Source organism: Piliocolobus tephrosceles, chromosome 13, assembly GCF_002776525.5.
Source record: "Piliocolobus tephrosceles isolate RC106 chromosome 13, ASM277652v3, whole genome shotgun sequence".
Lineage (NCBI taxonomy): Eukaryota > Metazoa > Chordata > Mammalia > Primates > Cercopithecidae > Piliocolobus > Piliocolobus tephrosceles.
In genome coordinates, this window is record NC_045446.1 from 90,795,815 (window position 1) to 90,817,230 (window position 21,416).

A 21,416-nucleotide genomic window follows, 5' to 3' on the forward strand; every position below is an offset into this window, starting at 1 on the left:
CCTGATAAATATGAGAAATCATTATTTGAAGATACTGCTTAAACCATCTTAAGGAAATGATAACATTATCCTGATTTTAAAGTGCTCTAGAGAATATATCCCAATTTTCCCTGACAACTTAGCTCAATATTTATTACTTGCCTTGCTCTAACAGCTTAGGCTATGGTAAAACAGAAAATACATTCTGGTTTCATATTTAAGTGGAGGCTGAAAAAGATAATAGCATAGTAACGTCCTCCTCCCCACCTCACTCCACAAGTACACAGACAGTTCTTTTCCAGGAGATGCATCCTAGAACACAACACAACTAACACATTGTGTTAAGGTAGCTTCTCAGGGGTATATAATGTAGACAAGACAAAATGTAGCTTGGGTCCCCCCCGCCCCTGCCCCTCTAGGAATCAAACCTGTTGTAGGGAGATGCTGCCATAAACATATTTAATTCTGTGACATGGTATTAAAAGTCATCTGCTCCTTTCTAGAACAGCTCTGGTCCTTCTGTCAGCCCCAAGCTTATTAACTTGTTCTCATAAAGGCCCTCTGTGCCTTCCTACCTGCACAGCTGACTCCTTAATCATTTTGTTGGTGAAAAATAAGTGGCTGCCCGTTTCCAGGACTGAATTGAAGGGTCATCTTTTATTAACAAAATCCCAAGACCATCAATTAGGCCATTGCAGTAAACAATTGGAGAATCAGAAGCAAACTTTTCAAGATTATAGGCTTTATAGTGGATGAAAAGAAGTAATATTTGTTATGTAAATAAATAATTCTTTTCTAAGCATAAAAGGAAGGTATCATAAACGAAATGTAGAAAGACCTGAATGCATAAAAATAAGTAATCTGTTTCAAAAGACATTTAACCAAATTAAATGTCAAACCATTAGGGAATGTAAACAACATATGATATGGGGTTATCATCTGTTATATACAAGAAGAGTTTGCCAATCAGTGTCAGAAAAGTAAACACTTCAATGGAAAAAATGGGCTAAGGACGCAAACAGGCATTGACTAAGGAGGAAATATAAGTTATAATAAATATGGTTAGTTTGAGTGCCACATGTATTTGAAAATGCAAATAACAACATGTCATTTTCAATTTGATAAAGATAATATCTATTGTTAGTGAAGGTGTAGGAAACTGGGCACACTTTTGTTCTCATTCTTAAGGTAAATTTGACATTGTGTTTCAACAAACCTGAAACATACTAGGTAGTTGAGAGGATTTTTCTTGGTAAGAATTTACCCCAAAGAAATTATCAGAGATAAGCATACAAATTGTGTAGATATTGTTTAAATATTGATACAAGAATTATTCGTAAGTTCAGAAATTTAGAAATATTTGAAATGGCACAAGGAATGATTGGGGTAAATATACAAATGTAGTTTGACCAAAAATGCAGTGTGATCTGTTGAAAATTTTATTTGGAGAATCATTTAAAGACATTGAGAAATAGTCATACAAACAGGAAAAAAGCAGATTGTAAACCAGAATATACAGTATTATACCAGGCTTGTTTTAAAGGAAGTTTGTGTGTGTGTGTCTGTGTGTGTGTGTGTGTATGTGTGTGTGAGTGTGTGTGTCACATCAAAATATTATCAGTGGGATTGCAATTCTTACTATCTTCACATTTCTCTGTCATAGTAACAAATAATGAATCAGCTTACAATAACAAATATTTTTATATTTATAATTAGGAAAAAAGTAAAGAGGAAATAGATTACCTTTAGACATCCAGATTTTGGTTTTTCCACTTATCACTAACTACCCTTTCAGTAGGTTCCTCTTGAGGCACCTCCTAAATGAAGTGAAGTCCTTAGGCATAGTTCTTATATCTCTATTCTTATCCTTCAATTTCTGTCCCTGAAACCTCTTCTACTCTCACATTGTTTATAACATCTAGATGAACATCTCTCATGGCATGATTTTGTCATGGCCGACTGTCTTTGCGCTGTCCTCTGGCTGGTTACCAATTCTTTAGATTGACCAATTCCTAGTGAAGTGCGAAATCTTGCACCTCACCATCTTTTACCAAATTTGCTCCCACCTGTCATTTTCTCAATTATCTGTTAATGCTAGCATTATTTATTTATTTATTTATTTATTTATTTATTTATTTATTTATTTTTGAGAACAAGTTCCACTCTGTTGCCCGGGCTGGAGTGCAGAGGTGTGATCTTGGCTCATTGCAACCTCTACCTCTCGGGTCCAAGCAATTCTCATGCCTCAGCCTCTCGAGTAGCTGGGACTACAGGTGTGTACCACCATGCCCAGCTAAGTTTTGTAGTTTTAGTGCAGGATTTCACTATGTTGGCCAGTCTGGTCTCAAACTCCTGACCTCAAGTGATCTTCCCACCTCGGCCTCCCAAATTGCTGGGATTATAGACATGAACCACCATGCCCAACCTAGTAGTAGTATTTTTTTATATCAAATTTATCTGTGGTGTTTTCCTTGCTTCTCACACTCACATCATTCAGCTTCCCTTTCTTGCTGGGGTGCACCAGACTCCTTCACCATTATCAGATAAGAGATCTTTTTATATTCACATGTACCCAGGCCACCACTTAATGTATTCTGCACTGTCCTCATGTTAATCTTGAATGTTGCTTGTTTCTTGTCAACCTCCTTCTCAAGTTTTTGTATTGCCTATACGATGAAAGCTACACTCATTCTATTTTTTTCTGCCTTAACTCTCATTTCTGTCTCCTCCAAACAAAACCTTTAGTCACAAACCTTTTGTCCTACCTAAGCATAACGTCTCTTTTCCTGACTGTATCACGTCACTCAAACTCTTCGTTTTATCTCTTCCTCGTTCTTCAAAGTCAAACTTAAATCTTTTCTCCTTGGGAAATTGCCAAGACCAACTCTGCTGGGGAGACCCTAACCCAGCAGCGCTAGAGGAATTATAGACACACACACAGAAATATAGAGGTGTGAAGTGGGAAATCAGGGGTCTCACAGCCTTCACAGCGGAGAACCACAAACGGAGATTTACCCACGTGTTTATTAACAGCAAACCAGTCATTAGCATTGTTTCTGTAGATATTAAATTAACTAAAAGTATCCCTTATGGGAAACGAAGGGATGGGCCGAATTAAAAGAATAGGTTGGGCTAGTTAACTGTAGTGGGAACATTTATGCCCTTAAGGCGTAAATCGCTCATGCTGTAGTTTGTGACTTAAGAATGCCTTTAAGCGGTTTTCTGCCTTGGGCGGGCCAGGTGTTCCTTGCCCTCATTCCCTTAAACCCACAACCTTCCAACTTGGGCATTAGAGCCATTATGGACATGTCACAGTGCTGCTGAGATTTTGTTTATGGCCAGTTTTGGGGCCAGTTTATGGCCAGATTTTGGGGGGCTTGCTCCCATCAAGAAATGATTCAACAAATATCACCTGACGCCTTTCCCTCTCTTTTGAATTGAGATAGCTTTACAATAAGCTATCTGCAGAGCCATATGGTTTTCTTATGCAATTAATCTGGTTTCTTTAGGTCCCTTTTTGCCAGGTAAACAACAGTTTACACCTGTTGTTCTGGCCTAAGTATTACTAGTGTTCCCTTTCAGTTTTAAAATTATCTCAGTTCAATTGATGAATCCCAGGCCTACTCTACTTATCCAGTACAAAATATATAGCACCAGTTGCTAGTGGATTTATAAGCAAGTGTTTGCTAGTGAACCATATGATGAGCTTACATACTAAAGAGATCTATTCTAAGTAAAAGAATGTCTTTCTCTATCTTATCAGTATAAGATATTGAACTGTCTTATTCCTTAAGTACTGTATGCTCTGGATGACGTTTCTTAGCAGCTTTGGTCTATCAAATTTCAGGAGTCCACATTGGAGGCTCTGAAAACACCCTATAAGTAGCAAACAACAAGAGTCATTTCTCTTTTAACCTTTCTTTGCTTCCCATTCCCCTTTTTGGAGGGGGGTGAGTGGGATGAGACTGTGCATGGCAAATAAGTTTCTGAAGAAATGACTTAATACTTTTGTGTTGGGGTCCCTAAGACCACCCCCAGCTTTGGTAATTTGCTTGGAGAACTCATAGGACTCAGCATATAGTCATACTCATGGCTAAGATCTATTACAGTGAAAGGAAATAAAGAAAGGGTACAGGGGACAAATTCTGGGGGAAACCAGGTGCAACCTTCTAAGAGTGCTCTCCCAATGGAGACACACAGAGGATGCTCAATTCCTCCTGCAAGAAGCTGTGGCCTGTGAAATGTCATCCACCAAGGAAGTTCATTAGAGACTTGTTGCCTAGAGGTTTGTTGGAGGCTGGTCACATAGCACCTGCTCCCGGGCATGTACCCAAATTCCAAACTCCCAGAGGGAAAGGAGGTGTTTGCATAAACCATATTGTTTGTACAAACAGTTTAGGTGCAGTAAGCCATCTCTTAGCAGTTAGAGTGATGTGAACCCTCCCTAAATAACATTCCCAGACACCAGCCAAGGGCCAGCTTTGTAAGCAAATCTTTCAAGAAACAGCAGTCAGGCCTGCTGTGCTAAATCTTTTCTGCATAGTTCTGTTGACTGGAAAAAAAAAAAAAAAAAAACATTTTAGACTGTGAAGGTCTCAACATTCTAGTTTGTTCCCATGTGCTCACAATACAATTAACGATGTTATATATATATTTTAAAATTTTTAAAATGTTTTATTTTTTATTATACTTTAAGTTCTAGGGTACATGGGCACAACGTGCAGGTTTGTTACATATGTATACTTGTGCCATGTTGGTGTGCTGCACCCATCAACTCGTCAGCACCCATCAACTCGTCATTTACATCAGGTACAACTCCCAATGCCTTCCTTCCTCCCTCCCCCCTCCCCATAATAGGCCCCGGTGTGTGATGTTCCCCTTCCCGAGTCCAAGTGATCTCATTGTTCAATTTCCACCAATGAGTGAGAACATGGGGTGTTTGGTTTTCTGTTTTTGCGGTAGTTTGCTGAGAATAATGGTTTCCAGCTGCATTCATGTCCCTACAAAGGACACGAACTCATCCTTTTTTATGGCTACATAGTATTCCATGGTGTATATGTGCCACATTTTCTTAATCCAGTCTGTCACTGATGGACATTTGGGTTGATTCCAAGTCTTTGCTGTTGTGAATAGTGCTACAATAAACATACGTGTGCATATGTCTTTATAGCAGCATGATTTATAGTCCTTTGGGTGTTTTTTCTTTTTTTAAAAAAAGTAGAGACAGCATCTCACTATATTGCCCAGGCTGGTCTTGAACTCCTGGGCTCAAGCAGTCCTCCCACCTTGGCCTCTCAAAGTTTTGGGACTACAGATGTGAGCCACCATATCCAGCCTGACATGATCTTTTAAAGTAAATAAAATTTCCAAAATAACTTGTGGAATAGAATAGTGCCCCTATTCTTGCATCCCTTTCACCCAGTAGTGTGCTAAGACACGCTCCAGAGAGTCCCTTTCCTGCATCTCTTTCCAGCTCCCACATTCTGTGATGTTGAGTTTGTGTTTTGAAACTGGCCATTTTGGCATTATTTGTACCACAGAAACCACAAATATTGCAAATCAAGCTTTTCTCCTCAGAGAGCCAGTTGTTAAACATTTATGGACACCTATCCCTCATTGCTAAATTAATTAATTCTTATGTATATAGTGTGTTCCGATAAGCGATGGTAAGAAGAAAAGAAATATGATTTGTGTGGAATGCTGATGTTCTTTTTGTTTGCACCCTGTCTTTCATAAATGATGTCTGGGATCTGAAAAGTTTTGAGTTCAAATCTCCTACCTGATTTATACATTCTTCACATTTATTAGCTTAAAAATTTAGAATACTCAACTTTAAACGTCTCTAGTGAGTTGCTAGTAATATTGGATTCTTTGTAATCACCTAATTAAATGCATAATAAGTATATATAATTACAGCTGATTCTTGAACAACGTGGGGGTTAGGGGCATCTACTCCCTGCACAGTTAAAAGTACATGTATAATTTTTTACTCCTCCATATCTTAATTACTAATAGGTTCTGTTAACTGGAAGTCTTACCAATAACATCTTTTTTTAAAAATTTTGTTTGTCAAACTACCGTTATAAATGGCTTCAAGTTTTCTATCCCCAAATTGGTGTCAGTGGATACTTAGTACTCCAGAGAGCCATCGGCTCTTGTAACAATCTTCTTTCCATCGGCTTTTGTAACATCCAGCTGGCAACAAGGAAGGTAGAGGTGGGCAAGAAAAGTAAGTCTTGTCTCTCTGCTTAGCCAAAGTCACTTTTAAAGAGTGCATCTGAGGGTGATAGTAGGCAGAGAAGAGGGAAGAGAGAGGCATTGTCTAAAAGAAAATGAAATCACCTCAGTAATACTCTCTTCTACTTTGTCAATAGAACCTTATTGCAGTCAGATATAATGAATGTGCACGGCATTGACATAGCATGATTCATCAGGTTAGAGCCATTGAATTTTTATTTGTCTGTTTATATGTTTGACTCTGCTACCAGCATTATCTAAGATCTTACCTAATGAAGTGGCTCTCCTGCTTAATATTCTTAGATGCTTCTTCCTCCATTAAAATCCTAATTTGTTATGCAGCATCCAAGATATTTTATGGTATGATGCTATCCTCACTTCTCCCTCTTCTCCATGTGTTCACACTGCAGTCAAATGCATCTCTTCATGCCTCTTTACTTTTTCAGGAAAACGGCCCCTGCTTTTTTTATATTGTTGACAATTCAGTCAATTGTTCATCTTAAGATTCAACTCCAAATACCACCATTTTGTCCCATAATTTTGAATTTTATCCATCCTTCTATGATCCCATAATTTTTCATTTACATTTCTTGTATTTTTTTTAACTGCAATGGGTATTGTGTACTTATTCTATGTATGTATGTGTCTGTGTGTGTATCTCCTGCCCCACACACTATATGCTCTTGTAGGCAAGGACTATAATAAGTGCTGTGTTAAACTTTTTGTTGGAGTTACTTTGTAATAAAGATAGCAGAGCAGGAATTGAGTCTCTCTCTATGTAGAACCATCAGTAATCACCCTCTGGTTTTTCTCTTTAGGCAGATACACAAATTGACCGAGAACATCAGAACTTCTATGAAGCGTCATTAGAATATGTCTTTAAAATTCAAGAGGTCCAAGAAAAAAAGAAGTTTGAATTTGTTGAACCAGTAAGTTTCAGATTTTTTGTAAAAACAGTAGGCTGAAAACAATCTATAGAAAAAAAGTGCAGTTTTTTTTTATAATATATAATTTTTCTTGAAAATTATGATTGATAAAAGTAAAAGGGGAGTAGGGAAGGGATGAACAGGTGGAGTGCAGGTGACTTTTAGGACAGTGAAACTCTTTCTTCTATACAATAGTGTAGTGGTGGATGAGTACATTTGTCAAAACCCATAGAATGTGTAGCACAAAAACTGAGCTCTAATGTATACTATGGATTCAGTTAATATTAATGTATTAGCATTGTCGCATCGGCTATAACAAAAGTACCACAGAAATGCAAGACGCTAATAAGAGAGGAAGCTGTTAGCGGGAGGGAAGTACAGAGGTGGCAGGGGACAGGTGAGCTGAGGGGGCATAAGGGAACTTCATTCGTTCCACTCATTTTTTGGCAAACCTAAAACTGCTCTAAAAATGAAGTGTATTAATTAAATAAATTTAAAAAAAAGAGACTGTGGATTATCTATACATGAATGAGTACACTTTACCAGTAAAATGACCCATTTAGCAAAACTTTAGACAGAGAGGGAAAACCGAAGGCTCTGTTTTCCCCTTTGTTCTGTGCTCGCCTTTCTCACAGGGCTCGGATCTGCTTGACTTTCCTATGAAGTCATTTATTTTTCTAAGTCGGTGTAAAATGTAATGGATTTCCTAATGTAAACTGCATTACAGAAAAGAACAGGTGGCTGGTCTTTATAAGCTTATTTCATTTTTTAGCATTTTTTTCAAGTGATATCCTAATGTGTTCCAATATTGCCTAAAAAGGCATCTTGACAAAGTGGCATGTATGATGAATAAAGGTTTGCTCTAGAGTCAGGTGATCGGTTGTCTGCATTCTTCAATTCCCATGAGATCAGAGGATAGGGTTAATAAATGTGTAAGTAATCAGATATCTAATTTAAGCCATTCTTTTCTTCCTATGTCAGTCCTTTAAAAAATCCATTCATAATAAAAATAAAATACTCTATTTCTATGTTAGTGGATATGATAAGGAGAAGGCAAAGGAAGACAACATTGTAAAATGTATTTCACATGAATCATTTTCTAATGGAAATCCACCAGCTGTCCCTTAAAGATAATGGAAAACTGAGACAGAGCAGAGGTTGGGGACAGTTATCAGGCCCAACCTGGCTTCCAGGACCTCTTCCTTTAATTGGAGCCTGCTGACTCTCTCTTGTAAACTAGGCACTAGGCACATTTGCAAGACCAGCTTTCAGCTAGAAAGATTAGGGAACTGAAGACCACCACTCAGGCTCAGGGATTTAACTTTTACCTTTTATTTAGAATAACAAACTGAAGTTCAAGTTCTGTTTACCAAAACTTAATCCTTCAATCCCCTAGGATTATCCTCTTATATAGCAGACCCTTTAAGATCTGATTAAACTTTATATGACCTAGAGAATGTTCTGAAGCTTATCTGGGGCTCATGGACAACTAGCCAGCCTAACGTTTCCTGTTCTAGGAAGATGACCACTACTTATGGATCCTGTTCCCCTTCCCATTGACTAAGTCCCACCCCAGAATCCCACCATGGTTTCTGAAGCCTCGCTTCTTGCTAGCAAACTACTTCCCTAGAGCCTGCCCCTTGGGATTTTTGAATTGCAGCTCTTCTTGACACCAAACCATCTGAGACCCCCTTAATTCTGACAGTTTTTCTGTATATTCCTTCCTTGTGTCTTCCCATTTCCTTCAGACACTGTGCTCATCTGCTGTGCTGTTGTTTCTTCTCACACCTGGAATAATCCTTTCACATCTGTATGCCTTTATTCCTCTTGGAAGATGGTATGGGGGTCACTTGTTTCCCTAGGTCTCTTTTATAGCCCATCCTGTCTGGGAACAGTGAACTAGAACATTCTGTAAGATGACATCAGATGTATAAAGAGGAGATTGTAAAAAAATGTTTGCTCACAGGTGGCAGAAGGAATGACAAGAATTTATGAATTCCTTTAAAAATACAGTAGAGAAGTAGAAGCCATCTTTCAACTGAAATGTGTTTTCTTCCCTCTACCTTATCCGAAGCTATGATGTCCTGATAAGTCTTCTGTCATGCATACCTTTCTTATGACACCACAGTCAAAATTGATGTTAAAATTGTCCTTCTTCCAAAATATTTTCCTGGCTGCTCTGTTTTTCCTGTTAGAGCGTCTGGCCAAACCAAACAGTACTGTCAGTTTGGTCTCGTCCTCATTTCTAGCCTCAGAGTCTCATCCATGGAGTTGTACTTAATATCCATTTGAACAATGAGAATAGACATGGGATCAATGAAGCATGAGTATGTATGTCGATCTTTAGGTTATGCGTTGACAAATTAATTTGGAGGAGAAAAATTGTAAACCAAAGCTCCCAGGAGCTATTAACATAAAAAGACATGAAAACACTTTAATGTCTTTGCTGTTTTTGTTCTTTAAAAATCCAATTCTTGTTTGTATTGCTATTGCATGTTGCAGAAATCTAGTAGTCTATTCTAGCTTTAGCCCAGATTAGTTTACAAATAAGCATTAGAGTAAAGCAAATGCCCTGGGGATGGGTCTACTCCTATAGATTGTAAGAAATCCAATAGAAAATATGAACAGGGGATAGTGACTCACGAAATAATATTCTTACCTTATGATGATATATTTGAGATTAGTTTACATTGTTTTAATTAATATCAAGATCATACTGCTTGTCATAAAACTTCTATGCAATATTCATGTGCTATTAAGAATAAATATTCTGGCTGGCGTGGTGGCTCATGACTATAATCCCAGCACTTTCGGAGGCCAAGGCGGGTGGATTGCTGAGGTCAGGAGTTCGAGACCAGCCTGACCAATATGGTGAAACCTTGTCTCTACTAAAAATACAAAAATTAGCTTAGCGTGGTGGCATGTGCCTATAGTCTAAGCTACTCAAGAGGCTGAGGCACGAGAATTGCTTGAACCTGGGAGGTGGAGGTTGCAGTGATCCAAGATCGCACTACTGCACTCCAACTTGGGCAACAGAGTAACACTCTGTCTCAATAAATAATAAATAAATAAATAAATATTCCTACATTGTCATTATTCTAAAGAGAAACTAGGTCTGACACATGGACTAAAAGAGGACATTCAAGTGTTATTTATAAATAAGCTACGTGTTATTGTTTTAAAAGCATACCTGAAATCAATTTTTTTGTTAGTGTTTGGTGTTTTTGAGATGGAGTTTGCCCTATTGCCCAGACAGGAGTGCAGTGGCATAATCTCAGCTCACTGCAACCTCCACCTGACAGATTTAAGCGATTCTCCTACCTCAGCCTCCTGAGCGAACAGCTGAAATTACAGGCGTGCACCACCACATCCGGATAATTTTTTTAGTTTTAGTAGAGACAGAGTTTCACGATGTTGGCCAGGCTGGTCTCGAACTCCTGACCTCAGGTGATCCACCTGTTTCGGCCTCCCAAAGTGCTGGGATTACAGGGTGAGCCACCATGCCTGGCCTGAAATCAGCTTTTTAAACTCAGTTCTCTATAAGCTATACAAGTTCAATAGCCATCTTTTTTCCAGTTTATTATATTTTTTATATATAGAAAGGGATTATAGCTCACTGGTGATTTCTAGACCCACCATTCTGTATGGTAGTAATTACCCATAGCTAGTCTAAGTTAGGATGTGCTGTAAATGTAAAATCAGCATCAGTGTGCAGAATCTTAGTATGAAAAAATGGGCAATAGCTCATGAATATCTCTTTTATACTGATTACAGGTTGAAATGCTATTTTGGATATATTGTATTAAAATAAATTATTCAAATTTATTTCACTTTTTTTTTTTTTTAAGTATTTAAAATATGTTTACTAGCTGGGCACGGTGGCTCATGCCTGTAGTCCCAGCACATTAGGAGGCTGAGGCGGGCAGATCGCTTGAAACCAGTAGTTCAAGACCAGCTTGGCCAACATGGTGAAACCTCGTCTCTACTAAAAATACAAAAACTAGCCAGGCGTGGTGATGGGTGCCTGTAATCCCAGCTACTCGGGAGACTGAGGCACGAGGTTCGCTTGAACCCTGGAAGTGGAGATTGCAGTGAGCCAAAATCACGCCACTGCACACCAGCCTGGGTGACAGAGTGAGACTGTCTCAAAAAATAAATAAATAAATAAATAAGAAAGATTAAATATGTTTACTAGTTAATTACACATTGGCTTCATTTGTGGTTCATATTATGTTTCTGTTGAACAGCAGGCTCATCCTTTCAGATGTGTCAACAAGATACGCAAGTTTAGGTTTATGATGGGGGAAAGAGATCAGGGAGGGAGAAACACCTCCTGACTCTTGGTTATAATATTCACCTACTGCTCAGAGCTGCCTGAGGTTTATGAGAACTTTTATGGATTAGAAGAAGCAGTTCTAGAAGTACTCTGAACACAAACAGCTTAAGTAAGAGTTGTGGAGGAGCCCAGAGGTCTCAGAAGTATTTCACGGTACATAAAGGTTTGTGGCTTAGAAAACGAAATCTTGTTATGACTCATCTGCCTTATGATTCATTCAGCTATAAACTTGTGTATGTGTTGATTATGTCCTTTAAGCCTACTTAGTTGGACGTATGTTTTGTGAGCAACTACTACGTGCTATGTGTTTTCTCTGTGTTAGCTCACATAAATCCATAACAGCATTATTATGAAGTAATTGTTAGATGAAGAAGCTAAGTTACAGAAAGATTGTTGGTTACCTAAGGCCACAAACCTAAAGTGGCAGATAGGAACCCAGAACCCAAATCTGAAGTCATGGTTTAGTACCACTTCCTCAGTGGCCGCATAACTAAAGAAATTAATCCTTCCTGATAATATTTGCTCTGGCCAAATAAAATGGATGATTAGAAAATTATATTGTGTAGTTATGTTAGTTCTTTAAAATTAGAAGAAAATAAGAGATTTACCTTTGGTAAGCAGCTACAGAAAGTATAATAGCTAAATGAGTTGGAATAAGATGTAATTTGGCTCCACATCTTACAGCTGTGCAAATATGGCACATTTTACAAATTCTCTGCCTCAGGTTTTTATCTGTATATTGAGGACAAAAATAATGTGTAGTTCCCAGGATCGTGGTGAGGATCAGCCAGCACAGGTAATGCGTAGAGCTGTTGTATTGTACCTGGTACGTCGTTAGCATCAATAAGGCACCAGCCAGTGTGTACCTCACTTATGCTGTGATTGGCAGATAGGAAAACAGCACTTATGAATCCCTTTGTTAGTTGTGGCTTTAAAGCCCCATGTAGCTTTTTTAAAAACACATTTTAATTTCAGCCTTCTAAATATACGCGTAGAGTAAATTTTGTAATAGCATTTTCATGCTACAGTACTCCTTTTAGATTCCATTATAGTCTTTTTGTATTAATGTTTAAAGTTAATGCAGAAAATGAAAATAAATCATCATATGAAAACTAAAATATAGTGCTTTTGGTGCTCTTCCCTTGGACTGCTAAATCTAATTTAAATTTTTTGCTGAAGAAAATTTTGCCTAATTTGCTAACATGTTTTAGCTTGTTATTATCAAGAAGTATACTATAAAATACTTTTTAGAGTCTCGGAATTTAAAAAGCTTACATAATTTTGAGAATGAAATGCTACTGGCTAAGTCTTTTTAAAAAATCCATCCGCTAGTGTACAGATGAGCAGATTTTGAAAGATTAACCTTTTGATGTTTTTTTCTTTTTTAATATAATCAATTAGCTTTAATTTAGTAAACCAAAGTAAAAAAATAAGGTAGCATCATAGTTTTTTGAAACTCTGTAGGACTAAAGGTTAAATTTCTATCCTGTTTAAAATCTGTGGGTAATCATTCTTTGAAAATGAAACAGCAAAGCTTTTAAATAGAAATAAAATCTGCAATGGTTCATGGATAAATCTAAAGTTCAGGGTAGTGTTACTGAAAATTGGAAATTTGTGATATAATTTAATGAATAGAATTTTATAAAAGTAAGAAAAATGCATCCTATGTGTTTGGTAGAAATCAATCATGTAGCTTCTGCTGGACTTCATCACCTTGCTGGTGACAGTAACTTCTCTATTACAACTGAGCTGTAAAGATAAGCTGGCTATTCATCAATGCCTCTGTTCCTTTACCACCAAAGTGTACGTCAGGCCTCTTCATCCGAATTCCCTCCTCTTGAATGCTCAGAAATCCATCTTTTCAGGAATTCCCATGACGTTTTTCAGTGCTAAGGTGATGGATGACCACGGCTTTGTTTTATTAATCAGTGCACATGTTTGTCCATTCATTCATTCGTGCTTCTGTCCTCCGATTTTAAAAGTAGTCTTTTCCAGGCCCGCATTGACTGGCCACTTTCCATTCTTGGCTCTCTTTTTATCTTCAAGTTTCTCATTATTTATTTGATTAGATTTGTATATGCTTTTGTTTTCTTGCCATGAACTCCCTTGCACGTCTATGCATTAGACTTAAAGCAATCTGTAGTCATTTTGAAGATATCCTTTAAGATGTTTATCTCGAAGTCTCCTTCAGGCAGGGAATTGCAAAGACTACAGATTTAACTCACAGGCCTGACACTTTTACAGTGTGAAAATTGATACCTTGACTTTGCCCTACTTTTCTAATCTTCTTAGAAGCTTAGATGGCCAAATGTGAAGAATGGAACTATATAACATTTTGATTTCTTATAGTGCATTATGGTGCTTTGTGTATGGGAAGTATTTATTTTTATTTTTTTAAAAACAACTTCAGGGCAGGCATGGTAGCTCACACCTGTGATCCCAGCAAGTTGGGAGGCTGAGGCGGAAGGATTGTTTGAGCCCAGGAGTTCAAAACCAGTCTTGACAACATGGCAAAACCCCACCTCTACAAAAATTAATTGGGCATGGTGGCATGCACCTGTAGTCTTAGCTACTTGGGGACTGAGGTGGGAGGATCACTTGAGCCTGGGAAGTCAAAACTGTAGTGAACTCTAATCATGCCACTATACTCCAGCCTGTGTGAAAGGGTGAGACCTTGTCTCAAAAAAGAAAAAAAAAAAAACTTCATAAAGATATAATTCACATACCACACAGACAACTCATTTAAACTATAAAATCCAAAGGGACTTTAGTATATTCACAGATGTGTACAACAATCATCACAAAAAAAATTTTAAGTATTTTCATCACCTTAAAAATAAACATCACATCCGTTAGCTGTCTTTCCCAGTATACCCCATAACCCCTAATCCTGAAAACCACTAATTATTTTCTGTCTCTATTAATTTGCTCTGGGCATTTCATACAAATGAAATTATATAATAGATGACCTTTTGTGATTGGCTTCTTTTACTCAGATGCAGTTTTCAAGGTTCATCCATCTGAAAGCATGCATCAGTACTTCATTTCCCTTTAGGGCCAAATAATATTTTATCGTATGGATAGACCACATTTTGCTTATCCAAATATTAGTTAATGGATACCTTTTCACTATTATGAATAATGTTATAAACCAGCTGTCCCCAACCTTTTGTGGCACCAGGGACCAGTTTTGTGGAAGACAATTTCTCCAAGAAAAAAATTGGTGGGGAGGAAAGGGTTTTGGGATGAAACTGTTCCACCTCAGATCATCAGGCATTAGATTCTCATAAGGAGCACGCAACGTAGATCCCTCACATGCGCAGTTCACAATAGGCCTCCAGCTCCTATGAGAGTCTAATGCCAGCACTGACCTGATAGGAGGCAGAGCTCACCCACAGCTCACCTCCTGCCATGCAGTTGGGTTCCTAACCGGCCGCAAATGACCTTTACTGGTCTGCAGCCCAGGGACTGGGGACGCCTGTTATAAACATTCCTGTACAAATTTCCATGTAGATACAAGTTTTTCCCTCTCTTGAAGTAGAATTACTGAGTCACATGGTAACTGTGTGTTTCACCATCTGAGGGACTACCAAAATAACTGCACCCTGTGACATTCCCACCAGTGGTGTATGAGGGATACAGTTTCTCCATGTCCCTCACACACACTTGCTATTATCTCACTTTTTGTGTCTAGCCATCCTAGAGAGGTGAACTTAGATTTCACTGCGGTTTTGATTTCTATTTCTCTGATGACTAATAAGTCAAGAATCTTTCAAATGGTTTTTGACCATTCATATATTTTCTTTCGAGAAATATCTATTCAGTTTATTTGCCTATTTTTAAACTAGGTTATTTGTCTTTTTATTATTTAATTGTAAGAGTTGTTTATGTATTCTGCATACAAACCCCTTATCAGATAAATGATTTTTGTAAATATATTCTTCCATTCTGTTAGTTTTCTTTCAATTTTCATGATAGTGTACATCGAAGCATGAGTTTTTAATTTTGATGAAGTTTGTGTATTTTGTTGTTGTTGTTTGTGCTTTTGGTGTCATATCTAAGAATCCATTGCCAAACACATCATAGAGATGTATTCCTATCTTTTTTTCTAAGTGTTTCATAGTTTACGTCTTAAATTTAGGTCCTTGATCCATTTTCAGGTAATTTTTTGTCTTTGCCATAAAGTAGGGGCTTCAACTTCATTCCTTTGCATTTGGCTATGGAGTTGTCCTAGAATAATTTGTTGAAAAGGCTATTCATTCTCCCTTGTGTGGTTGTACCACTCTTGTCGAAAATCAGATGATGATAGAATATATGTGTATAATAGACTCTTAATTCCATTACACTGATTTATATGTCTGCTTTAGTGGCTGGGATGTGAGGAAAGACTGTGGTTTCAGTTTACCCTTATGCCAATATCACACTGTGCTGATTACTGTTGTCTTGTGTTAAGTTTTGAAGTGTTTTTTGTTGTTGTTGTTTTGTTGTTAAGATTTTCTTTTTCTGATTGGTTGGGGTTCCTTGCAGTGCCCTATAAATTTTAGAATCAGCTTGTCGATTACTACAAAAAAGTCAGCTGAAATTCTGACGGAGATTGTGTAGAATATGTATGTCAATTTGGGGAATATTACCATCTTAACAATATTAAGTTATCCAGTCTATGACATGAGATGCTCTCCATTTATTTTGACCTTCCTTAATTTCTTTATACAGTGTTTAACAGTTTTCAGAGCATAACTTTTATACGTCTTTTGTTAAATCAGTTTTCCTAAGTAGTTTATTTTTTTGAAGCTATTATAAATGGCATTGTTTTCTTAACTTTACTTTCAGATTTTTCATTGCAAGTGTATAGAAATACAACTGATTTTTGTATATTGGTCTTTGTATCCTGCAACCTTATTAAACTTGTTTATTAGTTATAATAGCTTTGCCCTGGATTTTGTAGGATTTTATATATATGAGATCATGGCATTTGCAAACAGAGATGCTTTTTCTTTTTTCTTTCTCATCTGGATGCCTTTTATTTCTTTTTCTTGCTTAGTTTTTTTTGACTGGAAGCTGAAACACAATATTAGAAGTGTCAAGAATGGGCATCATTATCTTGTTCCTGATCTTGGGTGGAGAAGGAACACATTCACTCTTTTATCATCAAATATGGCATTAACTGTGGGAGTGGAGTGTTCAGAATTTTAAGCAGTGATTAATTTCTTAGGAGAGAAGGGTTTATGCTTACAGTTCTTAGTGGTCAAAGATGGTTACTGAATTATATTTGACAACTAACTTTACTTTGTTGATAAAGCTGGTGGATGGACTCTGTAGAAATTGATTGTGTGGGTTCCATTAAACTCAAGAACAAATTCAGAGCATGATTGGCAGTGCTGCTCTAGGAAGATGGGATGTCTCTAGCACTTTGGGAATTTTAATAAGCTAAAAAAAAGAGGTCACTGTAATAATTGATTATTGTCAGTCAGAAAAGAGGGCAAGCATGTAGGAGTGAATCACATCCTTGTAAAAGCATTCACACTTCAATGGTTCTCAGTTTGAGCAACAGTTGTCTGAAATTACTGTATCTACCACTTAGAGGCTCCTCATCTCAGCAACCCCTTTTCTTAGCTCTTACTATTATCTGCCATTTGCATCATCACTGGTAACTTAAGGCTTGACACTTTTGGAAGTGCCACATCCATACTGCGTTTAGTTAATTGGTTACTAATGGGCTGGGAAATTATGAATATTTGTTTTTTTAAAAGACTATTTATCTGTAAGTATGGCATCAGTTTTTCCAATTGGTTGGGTTATTGGAGTGACAAGTAATTTGGTTCTATACCCTTGGGAATAATAAAGTGCTATATGAGATTTCCCCAGTAATAAAAGGAACTTTCTTAGTATTCAAACTATTCTGTCTATCTAGGAGTTTGTAGTTGTTGTTATTATGGTTACTGTTATTATTTTAAATGTCAAATTTACTTTAGGGTAAACTGAAACCATAGTTTTTCCCTCACATCCCAGCCATTCGGAGAGATTCACCAAAGAAAATGATCTGTGGGAAGTGCAATTCTTAAAGCTTTTCAGGCTGTCCTGTTCAGTTCCTTTCATTTCACATCTTGGAATTTTGTAGGTGATGAAATGTGGAATTTTGTAGGTGATGAAATGAACAAGTCTAGTATTCAAACCTATAAAACGTTTAACTTTGCTGCCATCTAGAGGCAGGTTTTTCATAATGCGATCTTCGATAAACCCAAATGCTGCTTCCAAAGACGTGGAATAAAAAGGAGAAGGTGGATGGTTTTTTGTATATAATTCTTATGAGCCTTCTGTAGGATTGTACATTTCCTAGTGGGTGCTCAGCGTGCTTTATGAGATTAAAAGATATTTGTCTGCTGCTAAGTGAATCTGAATTCTGCTAGAAGCTGCCAATGGGTTTATTTTCCTCTTGACTGAAGTTGGCTGCATATAAAATGCTAAGGATATGGAATAGTCTGAATAAGATGAGGGTACCAGGCTCTTACTTTTTAGAACATGACTAAGAATTTAAAAGCAGAGTTTAGTGGGAAATATCGGTTTATCAAAATCTGTGTGAAAATACATCCATAAGAGTTTTGGTTAGGGCGACCCACATGTGGTTCAGTGAATCTGCAATCACGCAGCAGCCCTTCGCATGAGGAAGCATCTCACAGGTAGTTCCCTGGAGTGCACCCAGCATCTTCTCCAGATGTCTAGTCTTTTGAAATAGAATACGCATTGACATTCCTTATCCAAAATGCTTAGGACTAGAAGTGCTTCCGATTTTTTTCATATTTTCGGATATTTGCATATACATAATGAGCTATCTGGGGAATTGGAACCAAGTCTGAACATGAAAGTCATTATGTTTCCTATACACCTCATACACATAGCCTGAGGATAATTTTATTTTATACAATATTCTTAATAATTTTGTGCATGAAGCACAATTTCTATATATCGAACCACCAGAAAGCAAAAGTATCAGGTGTGGAATTTTTCACTTCTGGTATCATGACAGTGCTCTAAAAATTTTGGATTTTGGAGTGTTTTGGATTTCATGCTTTCAGATTAGTATTAATACTTTAGGGCTGGAGCATCAAGCCATGGCATAGCAATTTGAATGTATTGGAAACTTCTGTGGCCAAAGAATCATAATTGACGATTTGATAGAATTTTTAGCAGTGTTCTGGGTGTGGTTCTGAATGATTTACTTCATGCTTCTGAAAACATCAGTGTACTTTGTCTTTTTTCCATGTTCTAGAAACCAAGAATATTAGAAAAGATGGATCTCAGGGGATTCATTGTTTTATAGAAGACTTATCACAGATATTCTTAAAATCTTCTTTACAAGTCTAATTAACTTTTATACTGATGATGCTTTTAAAGCAGCACCTGCTTTGTATAGCATCCAGTTTGTAACAAGACAGTTTAATTGTGGATTAATTATAAATGGTAAAACATGAAACAATACTTCCTTAGCAACTTCATAAACTGTTAGTTGGATGTTTAGAAGACTACTGTCTTATATATATATATATATTTCAAAAGTATTTTCTTTTCTCTCTGAAAAACTCTAAATCTATATATGCAAACCTTGATTAAAGGTTTTTTTTAAATCCAATTTAAGCTGCAGTTTTGTTTATGCCATATTATATGCATTCAGGTAGACTATGTATTTTATTGGATAATTTGATATAGCATCACTGTAATCTATTGAATATTTAGGTTTGATAATAAGTGTTAGATGACGTAAAACTGACAGTGTAAAATATTTATAAAAGGGCAAATGCTACATTTTGGTGCAGTATCAGGACTGTTTGAACAAGAGAAGAAAAGTCCTTAACATATAACAACAAAAATGGCTTGAAAATGTTTTCTGAAATGAACATGACTTTGTTTGTAGGAAAAAAAGCATGAGGTCATTGTTTTCAGATAGAACCAGTGTTTATCTGTTGGAAATCGTAGCACACGGACCTGATGCTTAGCTGAATCTTCCCTGCCTACCCAGACAGAGGAGGTGGCTGCATGTTATTTACATGAGAAAACGGTTTCAAATTGTGTTTCTTCCTTAATTTAAAATAATAAGTTACAGATAAGTTATGAGTGACTTTTCAAAAATGTTTTCTAACTTTATCGCAGGAAGAGGTTGTGGGAAAGATTAGGTTAGTATACGAGTCTGTGAAATAAAATCCCTGTAAATGAAATGAAAATGCTTAATTTTTTTTTTCCCAATATAACGTTCCATGTAACCTGTGTCCTATAATTCCATGGAGAGCCTGTCTTAATTTATGGATAAAAACATAAATACACATATGAATTTGAGATTAGAAGGTTAGGATCATAGAAATTAGAACTTTGTAAAGATTTTACTTTCTCAGAAATGAAAGACCTGTGTTATCTAGTTCAGTGATTTTGCTCACCAATTCCCTCTGAGTTCGTCCCATTCCTTTGCTAAAATGTTGTCTATTCAATACTCAAATCAGTACTGCCACCTTGTGATACTTTTTCTTAATTTCATCTGGCCAAATTCTCATTCCTTCCCTTGGGTACTTCTTATCTGTGATTTACTGGTTTGCTCTTCTTTACATCGCATATCTTTTATCCCCTTGTTTACATTCGAAGTTCTACCAGAGTGGGATCTATGCTATTATACTTTAGTCATTATCTTAGTGGTCTCTTCTGGATATTTCTTCAATGCATTTGAGTAGCAGAATAGTTAACATGACAAATGTCCTTGATCAGCCTCCAAAGTTAAATTACTGTCTACCAAAAGGGAAGTAAAAATCCTTTTGTGGTTTCTGTTTTATAATTGTAAATCTATTGCCTGCCTTGCCAAAGCCATTGAAAATGTATTAGTTTGAGGAATTATAATGAAATACAATTTTCTCCATATTTTATATCATTAAATGATCATTACAACACATTTTCATGGTTCTTTATCTCTTTATCTTTGCAGCTTTTGTCGTTTCTTCAGGGCTTATTTACTTTTTACCACGAGGGATATGAACTTGCCCAGGAATTTGCACCGTATAAGCAACAGCTGCAGTTCAACTTGCAGAATGTGAGAGTATACCTGTTCTTACTGCCTCTCAACAAATCTGCAAATCTGATTTCACAGGGCAGCTAAGTTATAACCAAGTTAAACCTTAGAATCTTTCAAATACTTGCCTAAGTACAGTAAAATTCAAGAATTAAGAAAAACCACTTTATAAATGCATTACAATTTTTTTCTAGCTGCTAGTGGGAAATACACCCCACAAAACCCTAATCTTAGTTAGAAAAATTTATACTAGCAAATTTTATAAAAATATTACCCAGTTGGAGACACCTGAAAGTTTATTAACTTTTGCCTTCATCCAGTGTTCTTACTAATTTACTGGGTGATACAGGATGAATAACTTTGGAGAGCTAATTTGCAGTATGGTGGCTATAGTTAGTAATACTGTATTGAATACTTGAAATTTATTAAGAGTTTAGGTCTTAAATGTTCTCAGCATACACAGATGGTAACTGTGTGGTGATTGATATATTAACTTGATTGTGGTAATTTCATAATGTATACATATATTAAAACATCACATTGTACATGTTAGCTATATAATTTTTATTTGTCAATTATACCTCAAGAAAACTAGAAAAGAAAATACTGGAAATAAGAAAACAAGACCTTAGAGAAGTCTTTTTTTTTTTTAAGATGGAATTTTGCTCGTCACCCAGGCTGGTGTGCAATGGCATGATCTTGGCTCACTGCAACCTCCGCTTCCCGGGTTCAAGCGATTCTCCTGCCTCAGCTTCCCAAATAGCTGGGATTACAGGCATGCACCACTACATCTGGCTAATTTTGTATTTTTAGTAGAGACAGGGTTTCACCATGTTGGTCAGGCTGGTCTCGAACTCCCGACCTCAGGTGACCCACCCGCCGCGGCCTCCCA

General features: G+C 36.9%; 1 protein-coding gene across 1 annotated transcript in view; it reads left to right on the forward strand.

Moving 5' to 3' along the window:
• The window catches only part of ARHGAP42 (Rho GTPase activating protein 42), a 321,711-nt gene that overhangs the window by 238,229 nt on the left and 62,066 nt on the right, over positions 1 to 21,416 (forward strand). The window contains exons 6-7 of the mRNA XM_023208003.2: positions 7,035 to 7,145; positions 20,441 to 20,545. Of these exons, the coding sequence (XP_023063771.1) occupies positions 7,035 to 7,145; positions 20,441 to 20,545 (216 nt within the window). The remainder of the gene's footprint in view (positions 1 to 7,034; positions 7,146 to 20,440; positions 20,546 to 21,416) is intronic.